The 20,517-nt window shown below is 39.9% G+C and overlaps 1 protein-coding gene across 1 annotated transcript in view; it reads left to right on the forward strand.

Moving 5' to 3' along the window:
• LOC140915157 (uncharacterized) overlaps positions 1-20,517 on the forward strand; it is a 48,693-nt gene that overhangs the window by 21,325 nt on the left and 6,851 nt on the right. The window contains exons 5-9 of the mRNA XM_078853915.1: positions 1,780-2,016; positions 4,644-4,860; positions 10,640-10,848; positions 11,845-11,917; positions 18,754-18,871. Coding sequence (XP_078710041.1) covers positions 1,780-2,016; positions 4,644-4,860; positions 10,640-10,848; positions 11,845-11,917; positions 18,754-18,871 — 854 coding nt within the window. The remainder of the gene's footprint in view (positions 1-1,779; positions 2,017-4,643; positions 4,861-10,639; positions 10,849-11,844; positions 11,918-18,753; positions 18,872-20,517) is intronic.

Consider the following 20,517-nt stretch of genomic DNA (forward strand, 5'->3'; position numbering starts at 1 on the left):
TACTTCTGGGACAGCACAATGCACATATCCCCTTACTCTGGGCCTGTGGGAATGCCGTGATCTAGTCCTTAGGGTTGGTGAAAAGTGCTGCATTGACAGCCCTGGAGTATGAAGGCTTATGTTTATCCATCCAACAGGCTGCGGCAGTGCGAGCTCTCTGAACTTCCCCACCCGTGGCCCTCAGTGCTGTTCTGGATATATCGTCTCTACAGGGTGATTCATTCTTCAGGAATTCATTCAGTTTCTTGTCCCATTTGCTACAATGCCAATAAGGGTGCCAATTAGTTCCACTAATGGTGGACATTTCTGTGAGAGGTCCACAAACTCACCAGGAGCTAGACTAGAGAGAGTCTGCTAATCTCATAAGCCACCAAGCCAGTGACATAAGCCAAGTTTGCTAACAAAAGACGTGGTGTCCCAGCAGCAATCTCTTAACCCGGGGTGGGCAAACTTTTTGGCTTGAGGGCCATATCAGGGTGCAAAACTGTATGGAGGGCCAGGTAGGGAAGGCGGTGCCTCCCCAAACATCCTGGCCCCTGCCCCCTATCCGCCCCCTCCCACTTCCTGCCTCCTCAGAACCCCTGACCCATCCAACCCCCCTGCTCCTTGTCTCCTGACTGCCCCTCACCGGGACTCCCACGCCCTATCCAACCCCCCTGTTCCCCAACCCCTGACAACCCCAGAACCTCTGCCCCCTCCAACTGCCCCCTGGGACTCCCTACCAATTTTTTCACCGCCACACGCCGCCGCCACCACCCCCTTACCATGCTGCTCAGAGCAGCAGGAGCTTGCAGCCCCACTGCCCATGTGGTGGTGTGGCTGCGGGGGAGGGGCTGGCAGCTAGCCTCCCCGGCCAGGAGCTCAAGGGCAGGGTAGGTTGGTCTCGCATGCCAGATGTGGCCTGTGGGCCATAGTTTGTCCATCTCTGTCCTAACCTGTCCATTTACCAAAACATAGATAGCGGGTGCATAAGTATGACTATATTATAGAAAGAGAGAGCAAGGGTCACACCCAGGAGAATGGCATTGTTCAGATGTTAATCAGGAATTGTAGACTTGGGCGCTTGGATGTGTTGTGGTAGACTCCCTCACTATCTTTGAGCCTTTGTTTCATGAGGTTTTTTTAATTCTTGTCAAAAACATTTTCTTTGTTGTGTATTGCTACATTCAGCATTGGCCTAACTTTGCTGCCATTGAAGTCCATAGTAAAACTCCCGTTGACTTCAATAGAGTTAAGTCAACTCTGAGCATGTGTGAAAATTCCATCATATATTGCCTGCTACATGCAGCTTCTTAAAATGTATTGAATATAAATGCAGGCACACCCCACAGTGAAGAGGTACAGATGTGTGTCTGAGCCAATGCAAGAGATCTTGATTTGTATTTCCTCTGACTTGTACCACAAGCATCCATCAACAGTTGGGAATGTGGTGCTTTATGAGGTATTAAAACACTGTGGGTTCAGTTGCTCACACAGATGTGGGCACAGGCACTGGTAGGAGGAATTTAAAGGGCTTGACTTATCTGTGTGGATAGATACGGTAGTATGTAGATAGCCAAGGCAACCTGTATACAGAAACATCTCAACCAGTTCTACCTTGCTCTCTGTAAATCAAAAAGCTGCTTTCCAGCAGAAATGACTTTTGATTAGGATAATTACTTTAAAATAGTGTTTTCCGTTAGGCGTTTTTCATGTGTTTCATATGGAGGTTGGTTCCAAGACCCTCCACCTGCATGGAAACAGTACTTTTTTCTTTTGACATCATTTATTTTTCTCCAGGAGTTAGTGGCTGTGGGCGAACACTTTGATATAGTTTTTATTGATGCTGCTCAAAGAAATGCCGTTAACGACTACAACTTTGTCATGGATAACCACTTGCTGAGAATGGATGGAGTGATCTGTGTGGAGAATACTCTCATGAAAGGACAAGTCTACCTGGAGAACATATCTGATGAAAATGTATTAGCTGTCAGAAAATTAAATAATGTAATTAATTCAGATCCTCGCGTTGAGCAGGTTAGTGCTGTACAATTAGTTAAGGGTTATATTGGTATTGTAAGCATCTATGAAATTGCTTCAGCAATATTGTGTTTTAAGAGTCCTGGAAGTAGGCTGTCTCACTCTTGCTGTCTATTCCCTACAGTAGTGGCCACGCTATAAAACGTACTTTGCTCAGTTCCAGCAGGGTATGCAAGAGAACCAAAAAGTTCATTATGTTATTCACCCAGTGGAACACTAGGTCTGATTTACTAGATCCAAATGGTTCATACTGTGCATCGTCATGCTCTGTTGTGTTATCAGAAATAGTTGCCTTCAATTGCAGAAGAGGGTATTTGACGCTTTAACTGTCCAGGCCCTGACACCTACTCTTAATCACTAAGTCACCCTGGTACCTAGCCTGCCCATCTTATTTTCTTGTGTTTGGCCAGTGGTGTTGGGTCTACAAGATGCTGTGTCATTTTCACTAAGGTATGGTTGCCATCTAGACAATGGCACCAGGTCACTAGTTCAGGCCTGCAAATCATAGCGGTGGAGCATAAAATGTAATTTATATACAGAAGAACACAAACAGTAGTAGGTAAGATTGTCCAGAGAATATTCACTCATTATTATTATTAAGCTCCAAGAGTAATCTTGGTACAAGTCCCAAAGAACATAAAATCTCATTCGACAATCAAAATCAGATGCACTGGAAGTCCCAGACGCTGTGTCTTGTTTATAAAACTGGAAGACAAAATGGCATTTTTATTGATCTAGCATTTGTGAAAGTAGTAGTGAGTCTTGAATGGGAATATGAGGTAAGATGGAGGACTGTCATATTGGGATAGGAAGGGACTTTCATGTGCAGGGAGCAGCATGCAAAGAGAGAACCACCATAATACCCAGCATGGGCCTAGCCCAAACCCAGTGAAGTCCTTGGAGACTTTGCCGCATAGTTCAATGGGCTTTGGCTCAGGCCCAATGTGGTGTGCCCTGAAGTCGAAATGGTTCAGTGTTGATTTGGACACTCGTGTTTTTCCAGGTTATTTTACCTGTGCAAGGCGGAATGAGTGTCATCCGAAGGAGCCGTGCGCACGCAGATAGGGTGATTAAATCAAAGGTGTGTATTTTCTCTCCATAAGCAGTATGGGTGAAATCCTGGCCTCGCTGAAGTCAGTGGAAAAATTCACATTGATTTCACTGGGGCAGGATGTCACCCTTTGTTTTCACTTTATGCATTAAAGAGACAATCTCGTTTGAAGAATGTATCCTGCATGCATCACTTTCCCCAGTAATTGCCTAAAGAGTAAGAATCGTAAAAGAAACCAGTATCGGAGTGAGGCATGTCATAAATTATAATGTGCCGTGGGGCAGCCAGCTGTTTTCTTTATATCATTGATTACAGTAACCCTGCCATTTCCCCCCTCCTACCTTACCCCTTTACGTCTACTTTATGCAATATGCACCTAGTTTCCCTTCCCCACTGTTAGCTGGATTAAAGCCTCCCACCTTGCAGGTCCTGCAGGTCCATCCCGAGCCTGAATGTCTACACTGCAGTTAAACAGCTCCCCAGCCTGAGCCCCAAGAGCCCAAGTCAGCTTGCACAGGCCAGCCACAGACATACCTATAGTGGAGGGGTTGAAGGTACATTGTGCCTTTGGAGGTGTTATGCCTTTGACATTCACAATGACCCCTGGGCATGCAAGAGAATTCACTGTGAAGTGCGCTATGCTACACTTATGTGACTAGAGCATCCAGTGAAATTTTCAGCAGCAGAGCCATTCTACCCCATTGCCTTGCCCCTCCATACCCCCTCTGGAGCTGATAGCTCTGCTGGCATTTGGACTTCACTGACCTGGGTAGCGTGATTTCAATCCTACCTTTTGCACCAAAGTAATGGGGCAGGAAGGAACAGCTCCCGACACATTCTACCCCACACCCTAACACACGTGAGAAGTGTGCCCTTGTGGCCAAGAAGGCTGACTGCATATTGGGCTGCATTAGTAGGATCATTGCCAGCAGATAGAGGGAAGTGATTCTTCCCTTCTATTCGGCACTGGTGAGGACACATCTGGACATTGTGTCCAGTTTTGTGGCCCCCCACTACAGAAAGGACGTGGACAAATTGGAGAGACCAGCGGAGGGCAACGAAAATGATTAGGGTGCTGGGGCACATGACTTATGAGGAGAGGCTGAGGGAACTGGGCTTATTTAGTCTGCAGAAGAGAAGAGTGAGGGGGGAATTTGATAGCAGCCTTCAACTGAAGGGGGGTTCCAAAGAGGATGGAGCTAGGCTGTTCTCAGTGGTAGCAGATGACAGAACAAGGAGTAATGGTCTCAAGTTGCAGTGGGGGACGTTTAGGTTGGCTATTAGGAAAAAAACTATTTTACTAGGAGGGTGGTGAAGCACTGGAATGGGTTACCTAGGGAGGTGGTGGAATCTTCATCCTTAGAGGTTTTTAAGGCCCGGCTTGACAAAGCCCTGGCTGGGATGATTTAGTTGGGGTTGGTCCTGCCTTGAGCAGGGGGTTGGACTAGATGACCTCCTAAGGTCTCTTCCAACCCTAATTTTCTATGATTCTATAATTTGTGTGTGTGGGGGGGCTAATGGGTTTAACATAACTGAATTTTGACCCTCAGTGCATTGTGGTGTTTTGCTACAGAAAGAACTGGTGAAAGATGATGTCTTTTGGGGCTATAACAGATGTCACATCCTTGATCGCCTGCGTTTGGATGGCAAAGTGGCCTATGTAACAGGTGGAGGCCAGGGGATAGGAAGAGCCTTTGCTCATGCATTGGGGGAAGCAGGTGCTAAGGTAGCCATTGTTGATCTGGTACTTGCAAAGGCAGAAGTGGTAGCAGAAGAGCTCAGCCTGAAAGGTAAGCAGTGTACTAATTCTCTGATTGCCCTCATACATGCACTTCTACAGTGCTCATCCCTGTAATGTCTGTGTGCTTTGTTATTTTAAACTTGCGTAGCTGGTGGCTTGTTGGAGAATATCTTGCATCGAGTTTTGATGCAGAATAAGTCAAATAACAAAGCAAAGAATTTCCAAATAGCGCACACATGCCACAGTTGCCGAGGGTGATTGCCTCACGCAGCATCTTAGCACTGCGTCAGCAAGCAATAACCAATGTCACATTGCCTGCTTGTGTTACCTCACAGAGTAAGCACAACCAGGAAAGCAAATTACTGTGTATAAAACTCTTTATCCAGGGTACCTGAAGGAAAAACAGCATACAATGAGCCATGACTGATGGGCACAGAGAATAGCAATCTTTTATTAATAAGTGCTATATAATATACATCAATCAGCCAGAAAGAGTTGTTCCTTATGTTATATCACGTGGCAGCTAAGGCACTTAAGACTTGCTAATAAAGAACAGCCAGACACAGCCCATGCGCCCATTAATACATATCCCAACTACAGCTTCTCCTTTCACACACAAAACCAATCGTACGGCCACAAACACGTCATGAGTGCATAGGGTAATATTTTTTATGGCATGAATCTGTCTCCTGTATATCTAATAATCGTGGGCCAAAGGCTTCAGTCATTGTTCAGAACCCATTAGCCTCAATGAGGGTTTTGCCTGTGAAAAGGCTGCAGGCATTGTCTGTGTGACTTGACTTCCACTCGCTGCATCATAGAGTAGCCGTCGTTGAGGAATAATTTGTTCACAGGGCAGAAAGCAAGGAGAGGAGCTAGGGAAAGGGCTGAAGAGAAGCAATGCTGAGCATGCCTGAGATTTTTAAGGGGGTCAGCTAGTTACATGTAACTTTGAGGGATATGCCAGACATAAACATACTGAAAAACAAGATTTTCAGGACTGCCTGATTTTAGGTGTCCAATTTGGGACCCATTGAAAGGTCCTGATTTTCAGTGGCCAGGGTAGCCAGCACATTCTGAAAATCTGGCCTGTTAATTTTTGGGTGCCGATCTTTTTAGAGCCACCCAAAATCGTCAATTGTCACTTTTGGAAACATTGGCCATAGTTCCTCAAAACATGCATCAGTGAAAAGCATAGAGGTCAGATATAGGTACACAATACTTACATACATCACAAGTAAAATCCCAAACAATAGGTGAAATCTTCTACAAACCACTTACATTTTGTGTTTTTTATTACTAAAATAGGACCTAAAATTCAATTCCTCTCCAAAGACGTTTGCAAATATGATAAAGCTAAACTATATTCATAAAGGAAACATAGACAATTGGAAATAGAGTTTTAATGAGAAAAGAGATGAAGTATCACTCATTTTATAATTCCTCTTGTGAAAGTACATCCAAGCCTTCCGCTACATCGGATTCTTCAATATCATCAAAGATGTAGCTTCATTCAGGAAAGTGGGATACTGCCATCTGGGCCTGTATTCTAATATTTGTGTAAACGGATATTGTAATAGACTGTATGCTACTGCAGGGAGGACCTAGGTCAGTTTTTCTGTGGTGTATTAGCTGAAGTAGAAATTTTCTAAAATGAAAATTGGTTGTGAAAAGTACATTTGCAGCGTTGCAACACAAATTTGGTTCTTCTGCAGAACAGCTAGAGTGCAAGCAGTGGCCATAAAACTCCTTCCACTGTCCTGCCTTAGTGCCTCAGTCCATTTCCTGAGGGCAAATCTCCATCAGAGAGAGGAGTGTTTTAGACTCCATGCTTATACAATCCTTGGTCTCTCTGGTAAGACTGTTTAAAAAGGTGCTGGTTTATGCAGTAGAAACAGTACTAAGTGATGAGATACTCATTTTACCTAGGTCATTGAACACCAGCCTAATGGTAAGGCTTTGACTACTGGGTCTGACCATTGGATCTTTGACTTTGTAATGGGATCCAGAGCTGTTCAGTTCTAGGTCATTGTTATAGATCAGAACAAATTCCTTGAGATATCCAGTTCTTCCTTCCTGAAAAAGCTTCATGCTCTTGTGCGCCAAAGGTATAGGATTTGGAACACCATAGCTACCCCTTGAATGTTAACTAGCCTTTTGGACATGCTTTCACGGTTAGATTATATGTATCGAGCAGGGTATTCTGAAGGGAATGGGTTATTTGAGGGAAACAAGAGACTTTCTTGGAGATGACACACTTTGACTGTCGGCAAACCGACTCCTTTTGGAAACCTAGTTTAAATTTTCTGTAGGACAGTTTCAGCAGAGGAGTTTTTCATTCTTTCCTCAACTGATGCCCAGTGTTTCTCAGCCAAGGGTTTGTGTCTCCTAGGGGGTTCACAGAAAGCAATCAGAGTGGTAGTAAGGCGTGACCTTTTTTATTACTATCTAAAGCAAAGAAAAAAACCTCCATCTCTCACTCCCCGCACATCCTTGCCCTTTAAGGTAAAGAATTCACCATCAACCTTTCAAACAGAACTGGCTGGAGGATGACAATTCTGTTTTGCAACAACTTGGAAGTTTTGACATTGTTTTCATTCCATTGCAGATCGGAAACAAGTTTTTTAAAAAGTTTTTGTCAAACTGAATTGTGTCCAAATGTCCATTTTTGGATTGAAATGGTCAGGTTTTCAATCTCTCTCTCTCAGAAGTGACCCAAGAGTCCATCCTGGACCCCAGTAACCTTTCCACTGAAAACTTCTTCAAAATTGGGGGTTGGACTAGATGACCTCCTGAGGTCCCTTCCAACCCTGATATTCTATGATCCTATGAAAATCAATACGTCTCCATGAAACGTTTTTGGCTTTGATGAAACAATATTTAGATGAAAATACATTTAATTGACAATGTTCTGACCAGCTCTGTTCTCACATAAATTATACAGGTTTATTACAAATACGTTTTTCACTTTTATTTTTATAGTAAGTGTAAGGGAGTCATGGCAGTTTTTGATTTCAAATTAAAGGGTCACCAACTTGAAAGGTTGAGAAACACTGCCCTGAATTATCACCTGATTGATCTTTTCAGAGTCTTTCAATGTGGGTTCTACTCCTAAGAGTTCTTTACATTTGTGCAGTTTGTGTATTCTGTATCAAGGAACATTTTGCTGCCTTCATTAATGGTGCCATCACCCCAGAACGAGTTTTAGACATAGAAACGTGGCAATCCCAATCTTTGGCTTGTGCTAGGCATTGTACACACACATAACAAGACAGTCACTGCCATAGAGAACTAAATCAAGTGCTTCACTCCTTTGCAGCTCTTTCTTTGGCTGGTTTAACCTGAAAGCTGTTTCCATAAACTCTGCAAAGTTAATCCACTGTTGCAGAAAAAACTGTTCCAAGTTCAGTGCATGTGTAACCCATGTCTGCTTCGTGTGGCACTCTGTCCTCCTCTAGTGGCATCTAACCCAGCTAGAGATTGATGAGTCTGCTACAGCCTTGGCTAATAGCCATGTGGCTTTTAGCTCATGCAGGAGAGGCTCATGCATTTAGCTCCAGTGGTCGCAGGTTCGACCCTGCCCACCGACGACTGGAGTCTGTTGACATTATACATGCCATATCTAGGGCTTTGAGAGAATTCTGCAATAAACTGACTCATAACATACAATTTAAGGCCCCCAATCCTGCAAACACTCCCATGACTAACTTTGTGCATCGGAGAAGTCCCACTGCCTTCATGTGTGTTGAATGACCAGAATCAATGGGGACTGCTTAGGGGCCTGAAATTGCTCATCTCAACAAACATCTGCATCTGGACTTAAATAGACGGTTTTAGCTTTAACTCTGAATTGTCTTGGATTTATAGGCTCAGAACTGGGCTCCCACTTTAAGACTATATTTCTAACTGTTTAATTTTCTTTTTAGTATCTTATTTTAAGAGGGAAAAGTCCAGTTTCTTTGCCCTTTCAGGCACTAGAGCAATTTAATGGATTTGATTAGTACTGGCTAAATTTGGTAAGCTATTTTTAATGAGAAACCACATTTCAGTCCTTCGCTAGATGCTCACCTATCACTCCCATTAGCATTAACGGCAGCTGGGGATACATACCTGGGGAAAACAGAATTTCTTAATTGTTTGATGTGATGCTTGGATCCTATAGGGGGACTATTCTCTCACTGATGCATGTGCACAAGTCCTGTTAACTTTAATGGGAGTTACACGGGTGCATCAATGGAAGATCAGACCCGTATGTTAGCCATTTAATTTCCTGATTTAAGTGTGACTTTGATCAGGTACAGTAATTATTATTATATATTCTCCACAATCACTACATTGTAGCAAAAATATTATTCATTTTGTTGTGAAACACTTTTATTTTATGCAGCGGGGAAAAAGAACTCTAGCAATGTATCACCGCTGGTGGGAGTTGGGATGCTGAAATGTTGCAAAAAAGAGGTGGTGAAAATGATCTTGATGAAATTCTGTGTAGGGTAAAATAGGGTGAGCTCTGGAAAAAAAACCTTCTTTCTACCTATGAATACAAGATAAGGCCCCGATTCTGCAATCTTATCGATGTGGCTGGATTTCCACTGCAGTCAGTCAGACTCCATGCAGGCACAGAGGTCCATCTCCACAGATCAGATTGCAGGACTAGTGATAACACAGGAATATGTTTACATTTTGCTACATATATATTAAGGTTTGAGACAAACCAACACAGGTCAATGGACAATCCTGAGTGGTGTAGGGCACCAGCTACTCCTCGATGGAGATATTTTTGGCACCACAGCACATCGGCACCAAGGTGTACGAAGAATGAATAGCCTGGTTGTTGAGTCATATGCATGGACTGAAAGGCAGATTTCTGGACCTAAAAGCATAAGACTCTACTTCGTCAACTAATGGACCAAGTCTGTTAGCATAGAAGCAAAAGCAGATATACAGATGGAGCTGGTCAGCATTTTTGGATTTTTGAGTTTTCAGCAAAATTTGTCATAAAACCTGTCAATGTCAATGCAAAGTTTCATCAGTTTTATGGGGGCTTTGGCAAGCATTATATAGCACATCAACGTTTTCCCATTATCCAACATGTTGAAAAAAGTCAAAATGACAACAACATTCTGAGAAGCCAATTAGTTACTATGAATTAGTTACTATGAATTAGTTACTATGAGCGCCATAATTTTGAATATTTAGATTTTCATGTTTAAATCACAGCTATAGTTCTGGATGGCTTTTGCATACATTATTACACATTAAAGAACATGTACACTCCAAACTCTAAAAACCTGATGTTTAGAATCAGTTTGGCTGACAAATTTATTTGATTTCTGTGGCATCTGGGGTTCACTGTAAAAACATCTGTAGCCCAACAGATAAAATATTCCTCTGTTTTGTCTTGTTTATGAGCTAATAACTGTCATCTGAAAGTGATGCACTTTATGATCCATAGCACTCAGAGAATTGTTGGAATGACCATCACTTTAGTTGATAAGCTGCAGTTAAACTTTTGAACAGAAGATGGTGTAGTATTCAAAGATTCATTCAACTGGAGAGTCAGAACTCTGATTTTAAATAAGTTGATTGTGTATTAGACTACAGTAAGTGCAGTCTACCAAAGTTAAACTTAAAAACTTTTAAAAAGATTCATTTCCCAATGCATCATGCTTCCATTAATAGCACATAATTTGCTGTCATCTGTGGAGTGGTGATTAAACTGGTTTTGTTGTTGTTTGTTTTAAGAATTAGTAACTAGTTACACAAGAAAGGATACCTTGTTTTCTGTGAATGACGATATTTGTTTTATCAATCTCATTTTAATCTAGGGATAAAAAGCATTGCATTGGCAGCAGATGTAAGCAAACCTGAAGATGTGCAAAGGATTCTGGATGCGATTGTAGCTAGGTGGGGCACAGTTCATATTGCCTGTAACAATGCTGGAATTAACATGAATTCTGCAAGTGAAGACACTTCACTAGAAGAATGGGACAAAACTTTTAACGTTAATTTACGAGGCTTGTTTTTGTGCTGCCAAGTAAGTATGAGGATCTGTACTATTTTCCTGTAGCTGTTTTCTGAGCATTTGACTTACCCAGAGGTTTAATAATATTCTTGTTGCTAATTATCATCATAAAATCGAACGTATATTGGCGGGTGTTAATAATAGTTTGGCTATGTATCCGTAGGCTTGGCCACATTAGATTTTTGTCAGTAAATGTCGATTTCAGCAAACAAATGCAAACTGATGAAAAAATATTTCCATCCATAACAACTGAAATTTACAGATAGGCAAAGTAAGAAGAATGCTGCCTGAGAACTTATTTAGAGTTTAAGGACATTTACTTTTTGTATTTTGACATGTGATGTTGACAATTTGTGTTTTAATGGTTATCAAGCTTTGACTTTTTGTATTTCCATGTCTGTTGTCATTAAATAATTGTCTGACTCCCCCGCATAATTTCCCACATCTGTGAAAATTTAATTAAATAAAAATTGCACACCATCATTGGTTTTAAGCATTTTTTTCAACTGTGAAAAATTTAAATAGATAAAAAAAATTAAAAATGCTTAAAAATAACCATTGGTATTATCTGTTGAAATTATAAAAAAAAAATAAAATAAAAATTCAATTCTGTGACACTGTGAATCAGGTATACATTTAGGCCAAGATTATCAAAAGTAACTAGTAACTTTTGGTGAGACACCTTAAAAAGAGACCTGATTTTCAGAGGCCGGGTGTTCAAAACTTCCTGAAAATCAGACCCTTTTGTGGGATATCGGTTGGAGTTCCCAATACTAGAGGCATCCATTATTACTATTCACCTTTTGAAAATTTTGGCAACACAGTAGCTGAATTAAAATGACAATAGAAATTTTTCTGCATCAGCCATTTTATATCAAATTTTTACACTGTGCACTTTTAAAAAAAATCCATAAACTCTTCTGAAAAGTGAAGACTAATTTATTATCATGTAATTATTAGCACAATCACAAAAGGGGTCACTGGTCTTTCCTTTAATTTCTGTCATAGGCTGCAGGCCGCATTATGCTGAAGCAAGGATATGGGAAGATAATTAACACAGCATCTATGGCAAGTTTAATAGGTGAGTGATGATATCTAACAGTTGTGCTTTAGAATCCATATTTTAATTACTACCAATGCTATTTGAATCAATTAAACCTGTATTGGGAAGGAGTAAATCACTGACATTTTGTATTAGGGGAAAATGCACTACAAAATTTTTATGATCTCATTTTTCAACATTTATCTGTCCTCCATGTTTTAGAGCACATATTACTTTTTCTATAGAAGAGGTGGAGTTACCCTCCTTGAGTCTGACACATTAATTATGGAAGAAACGTGTTGGTGTAACTCCCTTCATCTGAGCGCAATGTATAACATTTCTGAAACCTGTGCCTTAAGCTATTACCAGCAGGACAGTGGGGTCGGAGGGGGTATTGGTTCATATTCTCTGTGTATATACAAAGTCTGCTGCAGTTTCCACGGTATGCATCCGATGAAGTGAGCTGTAGCTCACGAAAGCTCATGCTCAAATAAATTGGTTAGTCTCTAAGGTGCCCCAAGTCCTCCTTTTCTTTTTGCGGATACAGACGAACGCGGCTGCTGCTCTGAAACCTGTGCCTTACTAGTGTTTACAGCCTATCCAAAAGCTTTTCACTCTTCCCTTAGCTGCAATACCAGTTGTTCTATTTCATTATGTCGCCAACAGGTGTCTCCACTGACGCTGCGGTATCAGCAGTGTCATCAAAGGGCCAATAAACTGTTGTTGGAACATATGGAACGAAATCCCGACTGCTGAGCTAATCTGGGAAGCAGCTACAGGCTGGCGAACTGAAGCCCATGTAACAAAAATTGATCAATTACACAAATTAAGCATAGCCCTTTAGGAATTTATTTTATTGGTCTGGACATCTGTTGCAGTATTGTCCAAATCCAAAAATCAAACGGTGCCTTGGGTTACCAAGCTAGACAAGAAAATCTAGTAGCTATAAAAGTACAACAGAAAACCCCTATATTAATATCATCTCCATCTGCTGAATGTTACATCAATATTCAGTCTTTTTATTTTCCTTGGGAATAACATTTATTTTTTACTGTGCCCAGTCTGACATTCTATGACATTCTGTTCGGTTTATTACATAGTAACTTTAAATATTTCTTCAAAAATGCATTTATAAAGTTGTTGTTAATCTTTTTATAAGTGTCATTACCAGTTGTTTTACTTATGGTTAAACATAAGAGTAGTCCCTTTCCCCAAGTATGGAGAATTGCAAATCGCACAAGCAAAAATAAAAACGGAACTTAGAATCATAGAATATCAGGGTTGGAAGGGACCTCAGGAGGTCATCTAGTCCAACCCCCTGCTCAAAGCAGGACCAATCCCCAATTTTTGCCCCAGATCCCTAAATGGCCCCCTCAAGGATTGAACTCACAACCCTGGGTTTAGCAGGCCAATGCTCAAACTCAAAGCTTTAAACTTGTGTTATGTGTTTTATACAGTGCCTAGCACAATGGGGTCCTAGTACATGCCTGTGGTGCTGAGGTGCAACCACAATTTATATTAGAATAATAGCAACAACAATACAAGGCTTAATAGTAGATATAGACACTATAGAATGTTAGGCAACAGCTGTGAGGTAAATCCTTGGCTTTACACCAGCTGAGGATTTGCTCTTCTGAGTGTTAAAATACCACACTCTCTCTCTCTCTCTCTCTCATTTTTGTTGTTCAAAAGTGCTGTCTCTTATTTAAATAAATGAGTGATATTTCCAGAGAGAATATTTCAATTACAATTATCTTACTGAAACTGCAAACTGAGGGTCAGATTCTCAGTTGACGTAAGTCAGCGCAGCTTGGTTGGGTCAATGGCAGTATGTCCATTTACAGCAGTTGACAATCTGGCCCTGAAGTATGTTAATCACAATTAGAAATCTTTACTGAAATATAAAAGAGTATTTTTAAAGTGAAAATATCTTGGGAAAGGCAGCAGGGGTACACTTAAATGTCAAAGAATGTTAATCCAAGTGGGCCTAGTGAGACCAGTCATTAAGATGAGATGGAACGTGTTTACTTCATGAACCTGTTTGAATCTTGGCATTAACCCCTTCCCCCCGCCAAATAGTTCTAAAAGTATAACTGAAAATCACGATGTTCATATCGTGTCCATCTGCTGAATGTTAAATAAATATGTTGTTCGGTTATTTAAGTATGTTGGCCAACTGGCATAGTATGGAATGTTTCTAGAAATACTGGATAATTTTTCGTAGGTTGAGTTCTCTTTGGTAGATACAACAAAATGAGCAGAGGAGAAACTCAGGGGAGTTAATCCTATTGGATAGAATTTTGACTGTGGTTTCCCAGATATATTTCCCTAAAATAGTTTAATAAATAATATAATCAAGCTGAGATTCTGCATTCAGTTTTGCCTGTATAAATTTTGAGTATCTCCAGTGGCTTCACCAGAGGTATTCCAGATATATGCCAGTGTAACAGAGAGCAGATGGAGTTACTCTGAGTTATCCAGGTGTAGCTAAGGTCCCTGTTTTTTGCAGTGACTATCTTTGGTGGTAAGAGGGTTTATCCTCTAACATGTAAGTGTATAAACCCCCCACTAATGTTACATGCCTGTATCAAGGGCAGGGTAGAACCCCCGAATCACTGAGTAAAGAAGCAATCGCATTGTATTAGATATTAAAAATATAACTCAGCCGATGTTGGTATATTTTTACTTACATTTCCCTCACTCCGTGTATGCAAAACAGTAGGGAATATGTGAACCAGTAGGGAAATTAGCCCCCTTCTCCCAGCCCCACTCCTACAGAGCCGTAAGAGAAGTGACCTTTTCTAAAGTGTTCTCCACTGGGGTGAAGATAAATCTTTACATTTATGAAGATGCTCTAGTCAATTTTTGATTGTGTATGTGTGTGCTAAATTCTGTCTTTGTACACATGAGCGGTCCAGCCGAAGATGACAGCGGAAGTAAGGAGAACAGGATTTGGTACTATGTACTTCAGTGCAAAAACAGTACCGCTGTGAAAGCCATCCACTTTGTGACACCCTTTGGCTCGCTCTTGAGTGCTTTCAATTAAGAGAGGCCAAGTGTTTCAGGAGGTGTATATTTCATCTTCTAAACTGCCTTCCTTAACCCTTTCTGTAAAGAGAGACGCATTTAGAAGAAGGAACTCTAGAAAATATCTAATGAGCTTCTGTCCCAAAATCAGCAGGCAGATTCCAACATCTTACAGCAAATCTCTGTTTTAGTTTGTGCACACTGAAAACTGCAATGCCTTGATGGGGGAAGATGCAAAAGCCCTTATCCTCTTAGGAAACTCCAAGTTTGTTACAAACAGACAAACTGGGAAAGTTTAGCAATGACTGCTTTTGTGAGGTGACAAGGTTAACTACTAAATTTGTACATAACTTGGAGCTGGTGTACAGCAATTAATCAAGGAATTATATTCCACTCCATTTCAACGGCCCACATGGAGTGCTGCATCTGTGATGTGATATATACACACACACACCCCCCAAATAAAAAAAGAGAGAGAGAAAGGAGAAATATTTCCTCTAATAAAATCCTAATTATTTTGTTTTGGAAAAAAAAATATGGAATGGACTTGGGTTTCAAACTACACAATGCATTATCTGACAAATGAAGGACCTTTCAAATCTTTAATGCATACATAAAGAGGAGGAACTATTAGCTATGTCCTGCTCTCTCCCAATCCTACACACACACAAGTTCTCAAATCTAAGTACACGAGAAGTCACATTAAAGTCAATGGGCTTACTCACATGCATACATTTAAATGTGCTGAAGTGTTTGAAGAACTGGAGCCTATGTCATTTCAGTGTTTTTGCATAATCCAACAATATTGTTCTTTATTTACCGGCCTTTTCCTATAATTTAAGTTGCAACATTTATAAACAGTGGGTTTAGAGGATAAATGCAAGTTCTGGAGTATAGGAGAAGTGAGAACATAAAAACAGCCATTCTGGGTCAGCCCAATGGTCCATCTAGCCCAGTATCCTGTCTTCTGACAGTGGCCAACGCCAGAGGTGTCAGAGAGAATGAACAGGACACTGCAATTATGGAGTGATCCATCCCCTGTTGTCAAGTCCCAGCTTCTGGCATTCAGAGGTTTAGGAACACCCAGAGCATGGGATTGCATCCCTGACCATTTTGGCTGAATAAAAATTGACATGAACTTATCTAATTTTTTTTTATGCCAGTCATACTTTTGGCCTTCACAGCATCCTCCTGGCAACAATGTCCACAGGTTGACTGTGTTTTGTGTGAAGAAGCACTTCCTTGTGTTTGTTTTAAATCTGCTGCCTATTAATTTCACTGGGTGACCCCTGGTTCTTGTGTTATGTGAAGGGGTAAATAACACTTCCTTATTCACTTTCTCCACACTGTTCATTATTTTATAGACCTTTATCACATACTTAGTCATTTCTTTTCTACGATGAACAGTCCCAGTCTTCTTAATCTCTCCTTCTATGGAAACTGTTCCACATCCCTAATAATTTTTGTTGACCTTCTTTATATTTTTTCCAATTCCAATATATCTTTTTTTTGAGATGGAGCAACCAGAACTGTATACAGTATTCAAGGTGTAGGCGTGCCATGGATTTATACAGTATACTCCTTCCTTAGATATTTTTAAGGTCAGGCTTGACAGAGCCCTGGCTGGGATGATTTAGTTGGGGATTGGTCCTGCTTTGAGCAGGGGGTTGGACTAAATGACCTCCTGTGGTCCCTTCCAACCCTGATATTCTATGATTCTATGACATTGAGATTTTTATTATCTCACCCTTTCCTAATGGTTCCTAACATTCTGTTAGCTTTTTTTTTTAATCCTGCAGCACATTGAGAAGATGTTGTGAGAGAACTATCTACAATGACTCCAAGATCTCTTTCTTGAGTGGTGACAGCTAATTTAGACCCCATCATTTTGTATGTAAAGTTGAGATTGTTTTCCAGTGTGCATTATTTTGTATTTATAAACAGTGGATTTCACCTGCCATTTTTCATCCCCCAGTTTTGTGAGATCCCTTTGCAGTCTGCTTTGTACTTAGTTATCTTGAGTAATTTTGTATCATTCGCAAACCTTGCCACCTCATTGTTTACCCCTTTTTCCAGATTATTTATGAACATGTTGAACAGCACTGGTCCCAGTACAGATCCCTTGGGGGTCTCTCTTCACTGTGAAAACTTACCGTTTATTCCTGCTCTTTATTTCCTATCTTTTAATCAGTTACTGATCCATGAGAGGACTTTCCCTCTTATCCCATGACTGTTTACTTCGCTTACGAGCCTTTGGTGAGGGACCTTGTCAAAAGCTTTCGGAAAGTCCAAGTACAGTATATCCTTTGGCTCACCCTTGTCCACATACTAGTTGGCACCCTCAAAGAATTCTAATAGATTGGTGAGGCATGATTTTCCTTTACAAAAGCCATGTTGACTGTTCTCCACCATATTGTGTTCATCTGTCGTCTGATGATTCTGTTCTTTACTGTTGTTTCAATAAGTTTTCCTGGTACTGAAGTTAGGCTTACTGGCCTGTAATTGCCAGAATCACCTCTGGAGCCTTTTTAAAGAAAGCTCTTTTTTTAAAGAGCTCTTTCTTGAGTGGTAAAAATTGGTAAAATTTTCAAAAATTGGCATTACATTAGCTTTTCTCTAGTCATCTGGTACAGAGGCTGATTTAAGTGATAGGTTGCAAACCATTTAGTAGTTCTGCAGTTTATCTGAGTTCCTTCAGAACTGTTGGGTGAATACCATCTGGTACTTATAAGGGTGACATAAAATTGCTAGCTAAGCTGTTTTAATGCTCATTTTCAAACCCTTGTTTATTTACTGAATTTTCCTACCTGTATTATATGGTGCTTGCCAGTAGTCACATGAAACTAAAACCAATTTGATATGCTGATATACCTTACAAAAATTCAGTAGTGCACCTGCCTTTTAAAACACTTTAATACCAGACACTGTTTTTTTTTTTTTACCTCATTAATGGTATTTAGTACTGATTTCCCTCAGTAAAAAAAGAATTACAGCTCAGTAATATTTAATATTAAACTGCACATGTTTAGATTTCACTGCTTTTTTAACAACTTTGTTTAAATAGGTCAGAATGGAAGCCAGGTAGCTAAAAATACTTGAGGAGCAGATCCTTAGCGGGTGTAAATTGCAAGAGCAGAATTGACTTCTACTGATTTTGGTGGCATTATGACAATTTACACCAGCTGAGGTTCTACTCTAAAGTAGTTTTTCCTTGGAACACTGGAAGAGCTCAGCGACGGGGTAGAACTAACAGAACATCCAGCAGAAGCAAGCTTGAACATTGTAATTAACAAGCCGATCATTTTCCTTTATGACTGACATGTGACATCTGTGAAACATTTTCAAAGGCTTCAGATTTTGAAAGTGGTAGATCATCTGAATTTTGGGCACACGTGTTCACAACCCCACAAACACCTGATGAGATAATAGAGAGAGGTTATAAATTAAGCAGAATAACTTGTTTCAGGCAGTTACTTGTATGTGTGTATTATAAAAATTGAACGTGTGTTTGTGCATATGTTTCTATTTGTGGGATACAGCCAAATATTTTGAGTATATCGTTGTAATATCTATTTTTTGTAGTTCTAAAATCTGCAGTCTGTTTTATTGCTGTTGTTTCTTCATTTTCTCTTCAATCCTCCAGCTGTTAATGCAAAAATATTAGATGGAATATATTATATTAGGAAAAATATAGATGTAGGGATTTGCTATATTAGAATTCCTTCATGTTACCTGCCAAACATCAGGGGAAAGGGCAGCTAGTTCATCTGTGCATGTTGTGATTTTTAGCTTCCCTGTGCATATTAATATGTGAAGAATCAATATTTCATATTTCTGAATTATTCTAGTGCCTCACCCGCAGAAGCAGTTAGCATACAACGCCTCAAAAGCTGGGGTCGTAAAATTAACACAGACATTAGGAACTGAATGGATTGACAGGGGAGTAAGAGTCAACTGCATTTCCCCGTAAGTACAATGTAGTCTCATTTTATAAAGTACAGAAAAAATGAAATGTTATAAGAAGTGTTCACTGCTCAAATTAAGAAAATCTAGGAAAACAAAGTTGCTAATTAGCAGGTGGATTGCATCCCTTTTTATTTTGCCTTCTGCTTAACAAAGGTTTAATCACTATAACCAAAGTGTTCTCCATGGCTGTGTATATTGAGGGATTTGAGAAAAGGTTTTAGCATTTGATAATAGGTTTTCCAATAACATGAAGGGTAATTTTTCGCATTTCTCTTCCAGATGAAAAATTTCCTTAGTTCTGTCCAGGCCTTCTGTGGTTTAAGAAAAGGCTTTTGGCACTTAATAGACAATGCTTCTCCTTTTTTTTTTTCTTTTTTTCTTTTACTTCAGACAAATATACAGACACTTTAAAAGCTGTATTGTAGTGCTGTAATTGAGACACCATTCAGCTCTGGCAATTACAGGATTTTTAGGTTTAATTTTTTCAAAAACTATTCATTACAAGTTACATTTTACCTAATTTTTGAAATCTTAAAGATGTAGGGGGTTTTGGGTTATGTTGTTTATTTGTTTTTGTTCTTTTAATAACACGAAGCAAAGTTTTTTTTTTTCCTCTCACACACTTTTTCTCTTTCTCTCTCTCACACACACTCTTTATTATACAATTTTCAGTGCAAGTTAATACTGAGCAAAAACTCAAGTGGATTACATTAATTGGGAGCGGTCAAATTCCATAGACCACTGAAGTCAATCAGAGTAAGAAGTGCAGAATTTTAACCCAGAAGTTTAACTAACTGGTATTTGTAATAATGAAAATATGATGTACATGAAATTAAGAAAAACAAGTTAAATATTTTAATCCATAAAGTGGAGAAAAATATCACAGAGTTCAATTGAAAATATCTTTATTTTGATTCTATAAATTCTTTGATTTACTTCTGTATGCTGGCTCTGTTTATTATTATTATTTATTACTACTAATAATAAATGTGATTCCATTCTTAGCTCATTGCAATCCACAGATTACTTAAATAACATCCTATTTCTGAACTAGGATTTACTCACACCAGTACCAACAGCTCAACGTTGCTGATCCAGTGTCTAGCTCTAGTGACTCTACACCAGCTTCCAGGGCCAGGAGGACTGAATGAAGTTAGCAAAGCTGTAGCAAGAACTGGCAAGGCAGAGCTAGTGTTAACAATAGAGGTAGGAAGCAGAGAGGCTTTTAGCTGCAATGAATTAATTTTTATATACAGGTTGGAGCTCCTGGGGCCCACCAGAATCAGAAAATAATGGTCATGTTTCAATATACTTTCTGGCTGAGAAATATATCGGTACCCTTTATTAATATAGCCGGAATATTAGTGTCACATTCAGAATAACCGTGGTTAAAGAGGCACTTAAGTTATAAGCTTTCAGGTGTTTAAAACTTTCTGCAAAAAATTACCCGTTGGGCTGAAATGTCTGCTGCTTGTTAAATACACTTATTTAACAAGCAGGAGAAATTTCAGCTCAACCGGTAACTTTTTTTGCAGGAAATTTTGCAGGAATGAATATATATACATATAAAACATTTTTGCAGAGAGTATAGTAAAACTTCATGTTAGCTGTGAGTTGTCTGAAAATGGAGAAAAGGTATTTTGATG

Source organism: Lepidochelys kempii, chromosome 7 (assembly GCF_965140285.1).
Source record: "Lepidochelys kempii isolate rLepKem1 chromosome 7, rLepKem1.hap1, whole genome shotgun sequence".
NCBI classification, from domain to species: Eukaryota; Metazoa; Chordata; order Testudines; family Cheloniidae; genus Lepidochelys; species Lepidochelys kempii.